The 19234-nt window shown below is 43.4% G+C and overlaps 1 protein-coding gene and 1 non-coding gene across 2 annotated transcripts in view; both read right to left on the reverse strand.

Annotated features, from left to right (window-relative positions):
* Window positions 1-242: 242 nt before the first annotated feature.
* Window positions 243-19234, reverse strand: part of PTCD3 (pentatricopeptide repeat domain 3) — a 45963-nt gene continuing 26971 nt past the window's right edge. The window contains exons 13-24 of the mRNA XM_036931170.2: window positions 15719-15863; window positions 14984-15034; window positions 8798-8887; window positions 8483-8511; window positions 7461-7567; window positions 6685-6763; window positions 6510-6600; window positions 5615-5700; window positions 5012-5160; window positions 3510-3551; window positions 2918-3076; window positions 243-2642 (exon numbers count right to left, since the gene is read on the reverse strand). Coding sequence (XP_036787065.2) covers window positions 2576-2642; window positions 2918-3076; window positions 3510-3551; window positions 5012-5160; window positions 5615-5700; window positions 6510-6600; window positions 6685-6763; window positions 7461-7567; window positions 8483-8511; window positions 8798-8887; window positions 14984-15034; window positions 15719-15863 — 1095 coding nt within the window. The 3' untranslated portion in view covers window positions 243-2575. The remainder of the gene's footprint in view (window positions 2643-2917; window positions 3077-3509; window positions 3552-5011; window positions 5161-5614; window positions 5701-6509; window positions 6601-6684; window positions 6764-7460; window positions 7568-8482; window positions 8512-8797; window positions 8888-14983; window positions 15035-15718; window positions 15864-19234) is intronic.
* LOC118935107 (small nucleolar RNA SNORD94) lies at window positions 3969-4104 on the reverse strand. The gene has a single exon (XR_005033684.1). It is a non-coding gene; the product is annotated as a small nucleolar RNA SNORD94 (small nucleolar RNA).

Here is a 19234-nt window from a genome sequence, read left to right on the forward strand (position 1 = left end):
AATCTAAATGATTCCATAAAATTTGCTGTGACCACCCATCGACTACTATCTCAGGGTATATCTCAAATTTTTTGGCCACAACCAGCCTTAAAATCTTCCATGATCAGGTACATTTATACTTGTATACCCCTAAATGCATCTATTGCACTGTAAAAGCACATCATAAAACTGCATGTGATGTACTTTTTCTAATACATTTCATTAAGTATTCTAGTTGTCACCACAAAAATTTATCTCAACTGTGCAGTTTGAAAGCCAGTCCATTTTATTTATTATTAGTCCTCAATGTTCTGTTGAAGAAAAAACGTAGTTTCTAATTCCCATACATTAGTAATCTGTGGCAACACTACAGAAGCGTCTCCCACCTACCAAAACTCCCTTTACCCTTCCGATTCCCTGAGTCCTGACTCCCAATTGCTCTTCTGATGCTCTGGTTTCTACAGCTCCTTTTTGCTAAGTTACTCAAATAAACTGTCCTCAGTTCCAAAATTTCCATTTTACCATATGCTTGCTTTATATGCCATTATGTTGCTGCCTCAGCTCTCTATCATTAAAGCCTCATGTCCCCGTTTGGTGCTCCAAAGCTTGGTTTTAAAACTTGATTCTGTTCCTGATTGTAACTGGATTATAACTCAAACATTTCTCCTCAGAGCATTTTTGCTTACAATTTTGAACTGAGTTTCATTCAGGTTATAGATAATTTTTCCAATATAAATATCAGCTGAAAATGTTGGGACTGTGCAGTAAGAGTTGTCTTAAAAAAGAGGGGTTCTACGTCACCAAGAAGCCACTCATTTAAAAATGCCTTTTAGAAATGCTGTACTTGAGTTGTATGAAGACATTCGTGAAGAACAGACAGCAAATTAGAGAGTGAGCCAGGGCCCAAAGCAAAAATTGGCAGATTATTAACTAGCATGGAAAAACAGAACTTATGACTATTAAAAGCCATTATTTCACTAGTCAGTGCAGTGCACACTTACAAATACAAGGTAATGGGGACCAACCCTATAAGGCCTTACTTTCCTCTGAAAAGTTCAAAGCAGTTATTTGCCTAGAGTGGGGATTTGAAATAACCTTTAATACAGAACTAAAACCACTGAGCTACATGTTTTGCATCTCATCTGCAATCCAGATTGCAGATCAATCTGGGTGGACTTCCCTCCTATCACCATTATAGCTGCAAAGCACTATGGTCAGGATTGTTAGGGCCTAGCAAGGAAGAAGTTATCATATTTAGAGACTGCAATGATTTGAGTGCTTGGCCAAGAAGTCAGGTATTTGCAGGTGCTGATAAACCATCAGGAAAGGAGGGAGTGAGTGAACAGAAGCTTCCAGGCAGGCAGGTCCTCAGATGTCAAAAACCAAGGTCTAAGGCTAATCTGCCCTACCAGTTTGCTCATTTGCTTTGGTGTTTAAGGAACAATGCACATGAAGGCTTAAGTAGCTAACTACTGGTATTCTGCCCCACCCTCATTGTCCTTCAACTAGAAATCTTAAACTGACATTCTAGAAGGAAACAAAAACTAGTACTTAGGCGTCTGCCAAGGTATGACTGGGTCCTGGCCTAGAGAACCTGGTGACTGGACATACGAACAGGCACATATAATGGACATCAGTGCAGTCCAGTGGCCCGTAAATGTCGATCCTGGCAGGGTGAGGATGGAGTTGCTCGTGTTGAGAACTCAGGCTAACTCTTAGATCTGGGAATCAGACATGAGCGAAGCAGCCCATGGTGGAAGACCTCGTGAAGGGAAGAATGCTGCTGCACACCTCCCAAGTTCTTGTTAGTTCCCAACACCATTTGGAAGTCATTGTGGAAGAGAAATGCCAGCCACAGAAGTTCCTGACTAACTTGATTACCAACCAGCAATACACAACCATGTCAAGAAAACATTTCAATCCTTTTGTCATCACAAACCCTCATGTAGACCCCTAAGTCTGGCACAACTGAAGGAGGTGTCAGCACAGAGACCAAATAGGGAGAGATGACATGCTCACGCAAGCCCCAAGTATAGTGGGAAGACTGGCAAAGAAGGCTGTATAAAAAAAATAGAAGTGGGTCAGTCTTCATTTTCTCAGCTGTGCAGCCCAAACTCCTGCCACTGTTCAATCAATTCAAAGACACATAATTTTTCATATCAAAATACCCTCCAAAACTGGACTACTACTGGCCTGGTATCTGTTGTGATGTAGTTTGAAAACCATCTTTAAACACCTTCTCTAAGGTCAAGGAAGTACCAGCATAAGCCCACAAAGGCTGAATCCACAAAAGATGATGCTAGCATGAGGCCAGTGGACAGACTGCAGGTGTGCAGAATAAGAGCTGGAATCAGGAGCCACATGCCTCAGTGCGTCTGATGGAAACGGTAGTGCTGCTTCCATTGAAATGGTAAGCCTTGAATGAATGGCTTAGTAAGTATCAACTGGGTATTTAACCTAGTCAGTCAGTGCTGTGTCAACGCTGCGCAGTTCACCGTGTCTCATCGTTTTCTTCCTGTGACCAATATTAACATCTCCACTCAAGTGTGACTGCCGCAGCTATGCTAGGCCGCAGCTGTTCCTGATTCATCCATTTTTATTTGCCTTCACTGCTGTCGCTGTCGCTGTCACTGGCCAGTGCAATTAGGTTTCCCAGGGATTCTCTGCAAGGAAAATAAACTGGAGGGTTACAGTGCAACTCAGTTTTGGGGGACAGGGAACTATGTAGCTAAACTATATTACCAAAGGAAAAGGTTTACAATCAGATCTACAGGCCTCCCTGACTTGCATGACAAATGAAACCTTCATTAAATTAATACATCCTGGCTTTCTGTAAAGAAGAAAACTCAGGAGATAGAAAGCTATAAACATTTAAGTGGGCAGATACTACTACAATTTCATAACTTTCCCTCCTGGTGACAATACAGGACCCACTTACTTTTGTTCCGGGCCGACTGCAAATTCAGCCATTACCCTCTGGGTGAGGCCCTCACAAACAGGTAAGCTGAAGACACTCGCCAGCTTCACTATCTCAAGGGCCTGGGCAGTGTTGTTGGATGCTTTTGCACTGTCCATAAATTCACTCAGCAACTCATTTCTGCAAAAGAGGCAAAATATCAACATTCCCCAAACAAACATCAACCCCCTCAGTCAAAAGGCTTACATGCAAAATCCAGCATTTCATAAAGTTTAGTGATAAATTCCTCAACAGCCTGGAGGCAAAGTTACATGAAGTCTAACTTTAAAGGGCCAAAGAACTAATGAACATTGGCTCAGTATGCCTTCACTGAGGACCATTCAGCATATCCCCAGTGTACTGGGGATCACTGACCAGGGATTAACAGAACAGCGCTGGTCTCAGGATGTCCTCGACGGTGTAAGTGGCTGTCCATTCACATGTCCATCAGGACAATGTCCAATCACTGTGGCTGAGGTCCATGAAGAACCCCCAATCACCCTAAGGTAAGCAGCCAGCCCTGGCGGCTAATTCCAGGATGTACCCAGGCAGGCCTGTTAAAACTTCAACTTACCTAGGGATCTTATTATGCTTCTTGAAAAGGCCCAACATCTTCCTGTTCAAGATAAGACAGGAGAAAGATTATGAATGCTAACAGGACAGAAGGCAATGGGATGACCACAGCTGTTCTCCTGGCCTCAGACTGTGATTTTCCCAGTAAAACAGTTGGAAGCTCCCGAAGACATCTGTGAGCTCCACTGGTTCCCAGCCCTGTTTTTACATCAGAATCACCCCCAGTGCTTCAACTGCCTCCCCTAGACTGAACAGGTATACATTACAAGTTTCACAGGCAACTCTGATTTGCTGTCAGTATTGAGAAGTGCTGGGTATATCCTCTTGTGGAGGATCCCTTCAGTCTCCCAAGGAGGGAGGGTATCCTGTAGGCAGTTGGGAGACAGGGAAGCAGTAGCATGTGATCTCCTTCCTCTTACAAGTCACATGAGTTCAGTTTCTTACAACTTGTTAAGAAGAGCAGGCTCAGAGTGAGGCATCAGTCTCATGTAAGTGCCCCCATCATCCTGCCACGTGCAGGACAAAGAGGAAACACATACATTCAGCTCCCATGGCTCAGCTGAGGTCTGTACCCCTGCGCCAATCATCACAGCCTGATTCATAACAAGTGTGTGTCAACCTGACTCAATTAACAAATCTGAGCCTCTAATGCACAAGCAGCATAGCCTGTTATGTGTGTGGGTCACACAATTAAGACTAGTTAAGGCAGCAAAGCCTTCACCACCTTTTCTCCTGGAGACAGTGAACAGCCACATTTTAGACAGACAATCACATGCTCCAATTATTTTCCTGCACTGAAGAAGCCATATACAAGCATCTCCCACTCACTGACTCTCAGACACACATTTATATCCAAAACGAACTACAGAATCCCCTGTGACCTCCCATTACAAAGTGTTCTGTTTTTGATTTCTTTGCTTTTGGAAGAATGAATATGCATAATGTGCCCATTCACAAACACTAAAAATTACCATGGGCATGAGGTGCTGATGAAAACAGAACCAGAATAAAGTGGCACAAATCAAAGACAGGTTCTAGTTAGGACCATGTTTAGTAAATACTGCTAATGCCAGTTTCCTGAAGTCCTGGTACACAAGCCCACATTCTAATGGGAAGATGGGAGCACCCACAAATGAAATACTTGAATAAACCATAAGCCCAAAACATTTTCCAAAGTAAGATTCTCTGACTACTTGTTCTATTTAAGTGGACAAATGACTTGCCCACAGACACAGAAAACAGAGAATTAGAAAACAGAATCAGCCCACTGAATCATATCCTCCCTTAAAAACACCATACACAATTATCTCCCCAAAGTCTGCTTTTCTGTTGGAATTTAAAGTTTCCACAGAAAACTCCTCATGCAGAAAACATGTCTGCCTTCTGATAAATTAACTATACCATCATACAACCAAATTAGAGAAACTCTACTGATGAGGGTAGATGTTCTCTGAGATTGCAAGTATAAATGCTTCTAATTTATACTTGTGGTTTCATACTCACCAGGCTTCTTGGGTTCTCCCAGCCCTTAAAAAGAGGACAGTTATATAGTTCAGAGGGTTGGCCGGCCAATCAGGAGCAGTCTGTCTGGCACCCTGGCTTTCATAAGTAGATTTCATATCTGCAGCACAGTCAGCAAACGCCACCTGGAGCTGAGAGGCTCTGAGTCAGCAGAACTGCCTAAGTGGTTTTACGGTTCTCTGTTCATGAGCTTTCATAGAACCATTACAGTTTTTAAGCAATGCATTTCAACACATTACATGTATAGTACACAACAGACTGATGAACAAAAAGAAGTGCTGTGCCCCACAGTAAATAATTTGATTAGCTACATATTTCAAATCAAAGATTGGGGTTTCTTTTTAGATAGGAATTTAAAAGAAAAATACAAAGTGTTATTGTCAGGATGGAGAGAAGCTATTTTTATGTTGTTAGCTTTGGACTAAGGGAATGAGAGTGACTTTAGGAATGGTATTCCACTAATGGTTGAATATATTTAGATGGCAGAGCTCTCCACAATGATAGGGGAAATCAGGTAAATCACCTCACAGGGCCCTTAGCATTAGAGGATATAGTGGTCAAGCCTGAGTGTCACCTCAGCCCTACCTCTGGTGGGTGCCGATCCCTTGCCATGAGCATCAGGATTTCCTCTTTCAGTTCACTGCGAAAAGCGTGACCATATTCTTTACTATCTTGAAAGAAAAAAGTAATATAGTGAGATGTGATCATTGTCATGTAAAACCAACATTCCTTGGCTGACCTCTGTCAATTGTCAACTGTCACCCATATTTTTTGGTGGGTGAAAATAAGTTGCTGACATTATCTATTCCAGATTTGTTCCAGGATTCCAGAAAATCAGGAGAATGATTCATGGTAAGAATGGACAAAAGAGCATGAAAGCTAATGCTCCCAGTAAAGTGCCACATGCAGCACACACTACACTTGAGCAGCCACCAGCCCCCTATGTAAGACCTCATTCTACAGCCCTTGGCAATCAATCAATCTTCTCCTATGTACAATCACCACGGCAGTCTGCTCAAGTACTGTGGCAGGGCTGTGGGGCTACAGCCTCGGTGTCTCAGACAAGCAAACTGAGGCAGACAAAAACTAACTTTATACAGCCACACTTTTGGCTATTTCTTAGAGACCTAAGTATCACTGTCTGGTTAGCAATTGGGCCACAGTGATGTACTGGTCTGGGGCATGGTGCTGGTTTTGGGGTTGGAGTCGTGGAGTCATGCACTCAGATTCAGGGCATGCCATCTAACTGGCACTGATCTCTCCTTTGTCATGTCATACATACAACAGGTCACTTTCAATACATTTTAATTCATGTAATCCAATATGAAACATGAACAAGTGACCCTAAAGGAGACCTCAACTAATGTAGGCAAGTTAGTCAAAAATGGAAGTTTTCATCCCTACAAATGTTAACATGTCTGTTAATCAAAATGTAGGACAATGAGGTGAGATGGGCTGGACATAACAAGCTGAAACTGACCTTTCCAAATCTGAGGAATCACTTCTAGCCGGTTGGCCACATCCAGTGCTTGAAGAAGATCTATCAGTGTTTGGGAATGGGGTAGGAAGACCTGATTAAGAGAAGTGCAAATATATTTTTTAAAGTGTTAATCAGCAAAAATACCCACAAACACATCTACAAGGAAATCTCTTACTGAAGGTATTAGGTCCTTGTACCATTTCAAGGTGACATCAATATGTTCCATTAAACAAAGCAAATTGAAGAACTTGGAACTGCAATGGAGAAAAGAGTTGTTTAGTCTAAAATCCCTAACAATGGGGAAATGATTAAAATTACAGCATAGAATTTAAAAACAATTCCAAGCAATTTCAAGTTACATGGGCTAATGCTTGACAAAGGAGGTGCTAACTTCTTTCTGGACCTTCCTCTCCTCAATTGGCGGTTCGTGACTGCCTCCTCTTTCAGGTCACGGTGAGTAAAGTATCATTTTCATTTAAAAAGCATTCAATGTGAAGCAAGGATTTGGACACATAGAAGACAATCACCTATTAACAGGCTGCCTTCTTAAGATCTTGTTTTATCTGCCTAATACAAACCCATTTAAAGAGTCTCTTAGGGCTCTAATACTTTTCATCTTTAAAAACAAAAGAGGCTGTGAGGAAATCTTCAGGGATCCACCCAGCTACAAATTCAAAAATATAAAATAGAGCACAGAAAAAAAAGATAAGTGGATTTAAAGTGTTATAAAGGAAAACTGCTTAAAAGATTCATAAGAGACATCTCAGTCTGGCAAATCAGTTTTACCACTGCTTGAATTTTGGAAGTGCTCAGTTAACATAAGAATGTTAAGTCAGGAGCATGCTGCCTGAAATAAGAGGTGAAACAGGAGGGCCACCAACAGCCTCCCGCTTGCAGAATCTACTAATGGTGCCCCATTAATGCAAAAGGATACACTTTCAACACACTTACAAATAGTATTTCTGCCGCTGATCAGGTCCAATGAATTTCCGGTTGTCGCCAGTGTTTAAAAGGCCATGTACTTGGTAAGCAAGTTCTAGATCTCTGAGAGATGAACACTGAAAATTTACAAGTAGTTAAGCATCACCTTATCAGCCAAACGATGACTCATTACAAAAGGGAAAAAGTAGTTTTACTTGTGCAAATATTTATGCAGATTTAATGTATTGATGGACAGCAAACGAATTAAAATTAGGGGGAAAAAACAAATTCTTAAGTTCTGTGAAATTTAAAATAAAATGATTTTGATCTAGTAATTATACCTTTAGAAAGCAATCCAGTGAAAACACTTGGTCACTTACGCAAAAGACAGAAGGAGTGCTCATTCCAGCATCATTGTACTAGCAAAAACCCATGAAAAACTCCAAGCCTAGCCTCAGGAGAAGAGTAGGTAAAGTGTAGTCCTTCCCTACTATGAAACACTGAACTGCAGTCAACAAACAAAGTGCCATGGAAATGTGCCTGGGAGTGCACGTTTGAATACCCAGAGGAAAAACCTCAAGAGTACACACAACACTGTGGAGCAAATCATCCTTAGGAAATAGGATATGCTAACTCATTTTGAAATGTTTGGAATTTTTCCTGTGATTATCATGGCAAAATGAAAAGCCAAAATTAAAAACAACAGGCATTAAATAGAAAAGTTACCAAGAGACAAATATGAAATGCTCTGAAACCTTGTCTGAACAAAGGTATGAAAAAGGATAATAATATATACAATAAACACAGAGTAGGGATGTTACATGACTTGGTACAGATTTCAGAGAAAGAGAGAGAGAAAGGAAAGGGGAGGAGAGGATGGAAGGAAGAGAGAGGGGAGAGAAGAGGGAAGGAAGGAAGGAAAAGACAGAAAAACATGAACATTAAGAGGGAGTAAAACAATCAGGAAGAGGCCCCCCACCAGTTACAAATAAATTTAGAAACTGAGTAAAAGGAAAAAGGAAAATGAACATTAAACAAGAAACAGTACTTACAACTCTCATGGCTGACTGAAAAAACATACCTGAAAAAGGTCACAAGAGCCTTGGTTACTGTGGATAAACTGTATTTTCAAGTCAGCTACATTAATAAAAATCCTGGCAACAAAACTGGTAATGTACGATAAACCTAAAGGAATAAAAATTCAGGAGGAGAGGAAGTGTGCGGCCGAGTGCCACAGGCAGTGGCTTTCTCAGAACAATCACCTGAAAGATTACCAAGCTAAATTAACCCCCGTCCTCACAAGGCCTCTACTAACTGGCGGTCAGGAAAACAGGCTGTCTTCTTCCATAAGCAATTTCTGTACATACCATCATCTGGGTCCCTTGAAGAAAATTTCTTTCCTGTCAATTCGTTCATGATGTCGTAGATTACGGCACATGACTCTTTTGAAGTGAAGCCTGCAAGAAAGCAAATGGGTTTTACCACAAGTCACCTCCTGCACGAGCACTGGGAACAGTTCTGCTTTCTCCGCCCTCAGCGTCAGGCCTGCCCAGCGTGGGTGTGCTGAGGAACTAACACCCCACAGAGAACAACCCCTCGGCAGCTCTGCAGCAGCTGCGGGTCTTTGTCCACGGGCTCCCCATGGAGACCCTGCCCTTCGCACATAGTCTCTTCACAAACTTGGCCTTCACGGAGACAGATGTACACACAAAATCATACCCTCACCAAGTCCGCACGCTTAGAAGAAACATGTATTTTGCTAGTAATTATTTCTGTTCTTTTTAAATAAATCAGGATGAGAAGATCAAGAAAAAGAAAACTCTAGAATTATGGATGTGGGCAGTCCTTCAAAAATCACATGAACTGAGTCCTAGTAGGTCAGAAAGCACGTGTAATACTCCCAACATATCACATTATTCATCTGCATTCCCTTTTCTACCTTATCCACATACAAATGAAAATACAGTCTTAATGACAGCATAGACAGACTTTTGTAATTCCCACAAGCATGTACCCATTTGCTAGCATTCCTAATTATTTTATTAGTTACATAATAATCTATTTTATTATTGTTTTTTCATTTTTTTAGTCTTTCTCCTTTGGGTCAATTCTTACAAACTGGCAGGCAGCCATGCCCACTGGTGTTACCTAGGAAGCCTAAGAACCACTAACTATGGTTAGCAACCAAAGTGATATGGGATGGCACAGAGAAATGGACCAGGGCCTGGGGTCAGAAACATTAGTTTCACTACAATGTTGCCAAGGTTGAGTACAATCTTAAAGATACAATTGTCGTGAAAATTGTGAAAACCGTTTACCTGTTTCCAGTATAAGGTCACTTACCAGCTCCCCCATTCTAAGACATAAAAAAAACTTCCCAACAAGTGAGATGTGGATTCCGTAGCATTAGCCCTCCAAAATAGGGATAATTGAGTTCCTCTGTGTTGTTTTTATGTATAAAATCGACTGCAGGAGAGAAGGACTTGTCTTGCCAACGGGTTTCAGCCCTGGGCAAGTTCGCTATGGATTCAATGTGACCAAACCAACTGATAGCAGAACACTCTTTGGGGTGAAAGGGTTTACTACCCAGCTTGTTCTCCGGCGGTAGGTCAAGCACTAGCGTCTGCCTCCGCCCAGAGCACTGGACCGAGCTCTCAATATAGCAAAATAATGGCTTATTGCCTAAAGGTGTGGAAGTGGTGGCCTAGCAACCAGCTAGTTATATCATCAGGTGGTTTAAGTTCAGTGAGGATCCTGGCCATAGGAACCCCAACTTCCCCACACTCCACCCCTCCAGGATTCTCGCCTTACAATCTACATGCTTTCAATCTTCTGCAACGGTCCCAGTGTGAGAAACCTGGAGCACTGTAACCAGATTCCACAACAGCAACAGAGGTTAACAACAACTTAGAGATAATAACAAAAATTGTAATAATCCTCAAGCCAGAGGAGATGCCTAATAACAAAAATTATAATAATCCTCAAGCCAGAGGAAGTTCCCAATCCACAAAGACTTTAGGGGCTATAAGACACATGTTTTAATGTCACCAACATAGGCAAATCTTGTCCATCAGGTAGGATGCATGCAAGAGAGTGGTCCTGTGATAGGACTACAGCAGGACGGTGGTCCCTTCCAGGTCTAGTATACCATACTTTTACTCCTTTCCCCATGGGGGTTACTGAAGGGTCTATATATAGTGCTACTGGAAGTGCATGCACTTTCCATAATGATAAAACAAAACTCCCCGGTAAGATGCTCCTACCTTCTGGCCATTCAGAATATACTACTGTGAACTTTGGCAGCCACTCTCCTGTTCCAGGAATACACAGGAGGCCACCTTCCAGGCCTTGTCCCCAAGGTGCCAGGAGAGCCAGCCATCGTTGGTCCATGTGTTGAAAGGTCCAAGGCCATGTCCATTCAATGGAGTCTCCGGAGTTCAGTGCAGTTGGTGCTGGCAGCAAGATGTTATTCTGGTGGCCAAACCTCGGCTTCGGTGATTCTTCCTTGGTTTGTACTTGCAGTTGTATAGGGGAGGCAGCCATATGTATTTACATGTCTACGGAGCTCAGGGCCCCCTTTTGGGAGTCTCTCGTTCAAACGCTGTAGCACAGTTCATAAGCAGACTGACCATCCTCATAGACTATTAGTATCTGACTTTAGTCTGGATTTTAACAAGCCATTGTGCCTCTCTATCATGCTGCTGCGGTAGGATTGTATGGCACATGAAACTTCCATTTGATTCCCAGATGTCGCACCCATTCTTGCAGTGTATGTCCCGTAAATTGGATGCCCTGATCACTCTCAATTACCTGTTGTCAGCCATAGGCAGCAAAGAGATGCTCCAGGCCTCTTTTGGTCATCTGCTGGTCTGCACAATGGGTAGAAAAAGCAACCAGAAGTCCAGTAGCTGTGTCCACACAAGTCATCGCATACTGATATCCTTCTGACACAGGTAGAGGCTCAATATAGTCTATCTGCCACCTGACAAGGGGTATAGGCTCCTTAGCTATTGTCCCATGTTGCTGTGGAACTTGGTGTAAGTCCCTTTTGGAGCACACGACACACTCCTGCCAGGCTCTACTAACTTCTTCGAAGGTCAAAGGCAAGCCCCACCGACGGGCTACAGCCCACATTGTCTTTTGCCCCGCATGCAACAAACGCTGATATAGCCATTGGGGTACATCAGAGAAAGACTTTCCTTCTAACGTATCTGGGCCAATTTATTTGCCTCATCATTTCCTGGGGATGCCAGTGGCAAATGACCGGTCACATGGTATACTGTAATTATTTAGGTCTGACCACAGGCCCATAAGTCTTGCCATAATTCTTGCCCCCAAAGGGGTCGGTGACCAACCAGCCAGTTGGCATAGTACCAGGTTGGCAGCCACAGGGTTAAGCCCCGATAGACAGCCCAGCTGTCAATGCAGACAACTACAGGGGAGGGCTCCTGTCTGATCACAAGCTACACAGCTCTTAACTCTGCCCATTGGCTGCTCTCCCCCTCACCATCTTCCATCCATATTGTCTCAGTCTTAGGATGGAAAGCTATGACCCTCCATTTTGGGGGCTGCACACGGCTGGAGCCATCTATGTACCATGCATCTTCAGGTATAGGGGCTCTTCCCTCCCGATACGGACTCTCTGCTACTAATGGCTCAAAAGCAAGTTCTTCCTGCTTTTCACTAGTATATGTCACTGGCCCCAATAAGCATTGGGAGTTCTTCATTCAAGGGGCTACTAGAGAGGGCACTACACTGCTGTAGGTAAGCACCCCACTTGGCTAGTGTGGGTGTTTGTGCCACACCACTCCATGGCTTTTGGGTCCAGTCTTGTACCCACCCCAAGATGGGATAGATGGTTATTACCTTTATCGGGGCCATTCCAGTGATGAGTTCTGTAGCCAGCAAGGCGTGATACATGGCAGCCAGTTGTTTTTCTATCAAAGTGTATTGTAACTCTGCCCCTTTCCAGAGTTGTGACTAGAATCCAACGGGTTGGCATGTTCATTCAAGCTGCTGCCAGAGACCCCAGCCATAACCGTCTTCAGTGACATGAATGTCCAGCTCACAGGGCCTTGATGGGTCTATCACACTCAAGGCCTGCATGGCCTTGACTGCCCGTTTTGCTGTAGTAAAGGCAGATGCACATGTCTCATCCCATAATTCTCTTCTTCTGGGCCATAATTCTCTGGAATATAGATGGCATTTCTTATGCCTGGCTCTCATAGCACCTGTTGGAGTTCAGCATATGTCTGCCATCTAATAGGAGTGGATGGTAGATCACCCAGATTGGGCCACACAGCACAAAGTGCAGCCGTAAGCCAATCGAGGAGGGAGTGACTCCCTGGGGTCTGATGTGCATTTTGTAATCGCTGCCTCAAGGCAGGCTGCACTGTCAGGGAAGACAGCTTTCCCATCTCTGATTCCTACAGAACAATTCCACCCACCCCTAAGTCCCACAGATGCAGGAGCCAAGCTGATATAGACTCTGAGGGCTTCTGCCTAAACCTGGAGCCCAAATCCACCGGCTCAGCCTGAGTATATGGGCGGACCATAGAGCGCTCCACGACCTGGGGAGGGGGCTGCTCCTCTCCTTGGGGAACGTTCAACTGCGGGGTCTTTATTTTCTTTACAACCACTGGGCGAGCTTTCAATACAGGAGGTGCCAGTGCCTCTGGCACCACCCCTTCATCCTTCCCCAGCTCCTCCATTTCTGGGGCTGATGGCACCTTTATCTCCCCTCCCCCGAATGCCTCCTCTGCTACAACCTTTACCTTTTCTACTGTGCCTCGCAGCAATGCTACCTCTGTCTTCAGGTCTTTTACCTTCAGCTCAATGCTTCGCAGCTGACGTTCTCCTACCACCTCCGCCTGTGCTTGCTTCAGGAGTTCGTCTTTTTCCTTGATGGCCTCTTCCTCCTTCAGAACACCTGGCAGCGCTGCTGTCTTGTATCCAATGGCACCTTGCTGCCAGTGCTCTCGTATCAATGCCATCTCTTTCTTCAGGGAATCCAGAGTTTGCAGCTGGCGTTCTCATGCCACCTCCTCTCGCATCAATGCCATTTCCCTTCTCAGGGAATCCACAGAAGTTTGCAGCTTGTGTTCTCGTGCCGCCATTTCTTGGGTCTCCTCTGTAGACTTTCTAATACTGTGAGAAGCAGCCAACTCACAGTCCCCGCTGCCTCACTGGCACTCTGCTTCTCAAAGATCTGCTTACTATACCAAGGGCCACCCCTACTCCTCAGGTGTCACCTCCACTTGCCTCCAGTCCTGGGGTGGGGCCCAGTCCTCTAGGAGGCCAGCCACCTCAGACCACATACCCATTGGGGGACGACCCACTCTTTCCCTATTCACAGGGGCAGCCCACTGAAGCACCCCTCCCATAAGGGCAGCTTTTCTTTTTCCTTGGTCAACAGTGAACTCTGCTGACTTTCGCCAATTGTCTTGCCAATGGGTTTCAACTCCAGGCAAATTCCCTATGGATTCAATGTGACCAAAGAAATTGACAGCAAAATGTTCTTGGGGTGAAAGGGTTTACTACCTGGCCTGTTCTCTGGCAGTAGGTCGAGCACTAGCATCTTTGCCTCTGCCCCAGTGGGCCGAGCTTTCTACATAGCAAAATAATGGCTTATTGCCTGAAGGTGTGGAAGCGGTAGCCTACCAACAAGCTAGTTACATCATCAGGTGGTTTAAGTTCAGTGAGGATCCTGGCAATAGGAACCCCAACTTTCCCACAGACTAGAATTGTCATTTCGGAACCCAGGGGTGCTTTCTCAGGTTGGGACAAATGGGTAAGAACCAGCAGACTGCTGAGTGCCTGCTATGTGCCTTTCTAACACGGGATAAGACACTGTGTGTACTTCATTTAATCATTACACCCTGAGGCCATTAGTCAGGAAAGACATCAAGTCCCTTTTCACACAGCTGGTAAATAGTCAACGTAAAAATTCAACTCAAGTGTGCCTTGCTCTCAAGTTCATTCAGCAGAGCACAACTCCATCAGGGACTGGCTGACCTAAAAGTAGGCAACAAATGGGCCCTCGAGGTTCCTCCAAGAGGCTTCAAAATAAGGTTCTGTGGAGCAGCACTATCCAACAGCTTCCTGCAGAGATGGCAAGCTTCTGTGTCTGCATCACTGAATAGAGGTGCAGGCAGCCACAGGTCCCTGCTGAGTACCAGAAAGCAGTGCAGGAATTTTACATTTAATTTTCACTACGGAGCCATGTGTGGTTAGAGGCAACTTTATAGGACTGTGCAGTCGAAGAGAGCAGAAGGAACTCTAAAGTGAAGCAGCTTCTGCCTCACTTCTAACCGCCCCTGCCGCACTGTTAATACAGCTAACGACCTCCCTCCACTCCAGCTCAAGTTTTACATCTCAAACAAGCTTCCTATCCTAGGGAGTAAGTTTTTGCTCGGGCTGTAGACAATGGTATTTTGTGAATCCCCTATTCTTAATTGATAGGCAGTGAAGGTAGCCTACAACTACTCATCACAGAAACTTAAGGGAGCTGGGTCAACTTCATACATTAATTAACGCAACAACATTATACATACCATTATGACAGAACAGCTGAATAATGTAGTGATAAGTTGCAAGCGAGGGTTCTCAAATTATCAGGTGGATAGAAAAAAATAAGAAAGAAAGTAAGTCAAACACATTGTTCATAATAATAGCTTACTGACGCACACTAACTATATAACATACTGATATTCATATTTAAGTAAGAGATGATATATATACTTCTGTTCCTTAAGCAAACACATCGCCCAGCTCATCTGATTAATGTAAAGGCAGGAAGGTATCATAAAGATTGAACCATTTTTAGAAAAGTCCAGACACCTATTACTAATGTTATAGCTAATGCAACTGTATCGTTCTTCACTTATGAATACTAAAGCATACTGAAGAGAATTGATTCCCAAAATACCCTTCAATAAATTAGTTACTGAACAGCACACACTTGGTTTCAAATACCTAATTATGCCAGCATATATCATGAAGATCTAAAACTAGCTAACTCTAACCAAACAATTCTCCTCAGAATCAAGAGATCCATACAAGAGTACCTAAAATACTGAAAGAATATTGTAGTTTGCTATAAAGAACAAAAAGGCGCTCCAACCATAGTAAATACATGTGAGTAAGTGTGCGAAATGGTGGAAAGGAAATTCCCAATGTGTTATGTAAATGGCAAATAAAGCCTAGTCCCTTTTCTGCTTGTCTGGATCTGAAACCTCTGGTGAGCATCATCTCAGGCTGCAGGGAGGGACAACAGAACACATACTCACCTATACCGATGGCTTTCATTTCACGTAAGGTCTGTAAGGCTGGCAATTTTGCAAATAAATGAAATCTTTGGAGACATTTCAGAATGGTATTAAAAGTCTGTAGATTTGGTTTCACCTTCTGTGCAACCATCTGCTTCAGCAGTTCCTAGGTGAATCAAAACCAATTAAATCTTTTTTATGCCTGGGTAGAGATTTTGTCCAATAAACTATTATATACTAAAAAAGACTCTGGATATGTCTACAACAGGTTAGTGACTACATCACTAATTTAAGAATTATCAGGGGTGAAGCCAAGATGGCGGCGTGAGTAGAGCAGCGGAAATCTCCCAAAACAACATATATCTATGAAAATATAACAAAGACAACTCTTCCTAGAATAAAGACGAGAGGACACAGGACAACATCCAGACCACATCCACACCTGCGAGAACGCAGTGCCTCCTAAAGGTAGTAAGATACAAGCCCTGGCCCGGCGGGACCCGAGCGCCCCTCCCCCCAGCTCCCGGCGGGAGAAGAGCAGGCAGAGCGGGAGGGAGAGGGAGCCCAGGACTGCCGAACACCCAGCCCCAGCCATCCGGACAAGAGTGCAGACACAGTGCATGCGGGGCCCTGGATACTAGGGAAACAGGGCAGCAAGAATGGTGAGAGGGTACCAGAGGCCTGGCGCCGGAGGACATTAGAAAAGCGAGCGGCCATTTTTTTTGTTTTTTCTGTTTTATTTTGGTGAGCGCCTTTTGGAAGTCTTAAAGGGATAGGGACCCCAATATTAGGGAAACAGGGCAGCAAGACCGGTGAGCAGATGCCTGAGGCTGGCGCTGGAGAAAAAAGAAAAACGAGCAGCCATTTTTTATTTATTTTATTTTTTTTAATAAAAAAAAATTTTTTTGTTTTCTTTGTGGTCGTTTTGTTTTGGCGGGTGCTTTTTGGAAGTCTTAAAGGGACAGGGCGGGACACTTAATCCAGAGGTAGAGAATCTGGGGATCTCTCGGTACCCTAATCCCCTGCGATGCAGGCAGCATGGAGGCCCCTTACGGAGATAAATAGCCTCCCAGCGGCTCTCCCTCCAACGTGACTCCATCACTTTGGAGCACCGGGCCGAGCCAGGCCACGCCCATAGCAACAGCGGAGATAAACTCCATAGCAGCCCGGCAGGAAGCAGAAGCCCTGTCTGTGCGCAGCTGCCCAGCACAAGCCACTAGAGGTCGCTGTTCTCCCAGGAGAGGAGGGCCACAAACCAACAAGAAGGGAAGTTCTTCCAGCCGTCACTCGTCCCAGCTCTGCAAACTATTCCTATCACCATGAAAAGGCAAAGCTACAGGCAGACAAAGATCACAGAGACAACACCAGAGAAGGAGACAGACCTAACCAGTCTTCCTGACAAAGAATTCAAAATAAAAATCATAAACATGCTGACAGAGATGCAGAGAAATACGCAAGAGATATGGGATGAAGTCCGGAGGGAGATCACAGATGCCAGGAAGGAGATTACAGAAATGAAACAAACTCTGGAAGGGTTTATAAGCAGAATGGATAGGATGCAAGAGGCCATTGATGAAATTGAAACCAGAGAACAGGAACGCATAGAAGCTGACATAGAGAGAGATAAAAGGATCTACAGGAATGAAACAATATTAAGAGAACTGTGTGACCAATCCAAAAGGAACAATATCTGCATTATAGGGGTACCAGAAGAAGAAGAGAGAGAGAAAGGGATAGAAAGTGTTTTTGAAGAAATAATTGCTGAAAACTTCCCCAAACTGGGGGAGGAAATAATTGATCAGACCACGGAAATACACAGAACTCCCAACAGAAAGGACCCAAGGAGGACAACACCAAGACACATAATAATTAAAATGGCAAAGATCAAGGACAAGGACAGTTTTAAAGGCAGCTAGAGAGAACAAAAAGGTCACCTATAAAGGAAAACCCATCAGGCTATCATCAGACTTCTCAGCAGAAACCTTACAGGCCAGAAGAGAATGGCATGATATATTTAATGCAATGAAACAGGAGTGCCTTGAACCAAGAATACTGTATCCAGCACGATTATCATTTAAATAGGAAGGAGGGATTAAACAATTCCCAGACAAGCAAAAGTTGAGGGAATTTGCTTCCCACAAACCACCTCTACAGGATATTCTAGAGGGACTATACTACACGGGAGCACTCCTAAAACTAAACAGATGTCACCAGAGAAAATAAAATCACAGCAAAGAAAGCAAACCAACCAAATACTAACTAAAGGTAAAAAATAATATCAACTACCCACAAAAAGCAGTTAAAGGAAACACGAAAGAGCACAGAATAAAACAACCAACATATAAGGAATGGAGGAGGAGGAATAAGAAGGGAGAGAAGAAAAGAATCTCCAGACAGTGTATATAACAGTTCAATAAGCGAGCTAAGTCAGGTAGTAAGATACTAAAGAAGCTAACCTTGAACCTTTGGCAACCACGAATCTAAAGCCTGCAATGGCAATAAGTACATATCTTTCAATAGTCACAATAAATGTAAATGGACTGAATGCACCAATCAAAAGACACAGAGTAATAGAATGGATAAAAAAAGCAAGACCCATCTATATGCTGCTTACAAGAAACTCACCTCAAACCCAAAGACACGCAGAGACTAAAAGTCAAGGGATGGAAAAACATATTTCAAGCAAACACCAGAGAGAAGGAAGCTGGGGTTGCAATACTAGTATCAGACAAAATAGACTTCAAAACAGAGACAGTAACAAGAGATAAAGAAGGACATTACATAATGATAAAGGGCTCAGTCCAACAAGAGGATATAACCATTATAAATATATATGCACCCAACACAGGAGCACTAGCATATGTGAAACAAACACTAACAGAACTAAAGGAGGAAATAGAATGCAATGCATTCATTTTAGGAGACTTCAACATGCTACTCACCACAAAGGATAGATCCATTGGACAGAAAATAAGTAAGGACACGGAGGCACTAAACAACACACTAGAACAGATGGACATAATAGACATCTACAGAACTCTACATCCAAAAGCAACAGGATACACATTCTTCTCAAGTGCACATGGAACATTCTCCAGAATAGACCACATACTAGCTCACAAAAAGAGCCTCAGTAAATTCCAAAAGACTGAAATTCTACTAACCAACTTTTCAGACCACAAAGGTATGAAACTAGAAATAAATTCTACAAAGAAAAAAAAAGGCTCACAAACACATGGAGGCTTAACAACACGCTCCTAAATAATCAATGGATCAAGGAACAAATTAAAATAGAGATCAAGGAATATATGGAAACAAATGACAACAACAACACAAAGCCCCAACTTCGGTGGGATGCAGCGAAAGCAGTCTTAAGAGGAAAGTATATAACAATCCAGGCACTGTTAAAGAAGGAAGAACAATCCCAAATGAATAGTCTAACATCACAATTATGGAAACTGGAAAAAGAAGAACAAATGAGGCCTAAAGTCAGCAGAAGGAGGGACATAATAAAGATCAGAGAAGAAATAAACAAAA

The sequence above is a fragment of the Manis pentadactyla genome, chromosome 2 (assembly GCF_030020395.1).
Source record: "Manis pentadactyla isolate mManPen7 chromosome 2, mManPen7.hap1, whole genome shotgun sequence".
NCBI lineage: Eukaryota > Metazoa > Chordata > Mammalia > Pholidota > Manidae > Manis > Manis pentadactyla.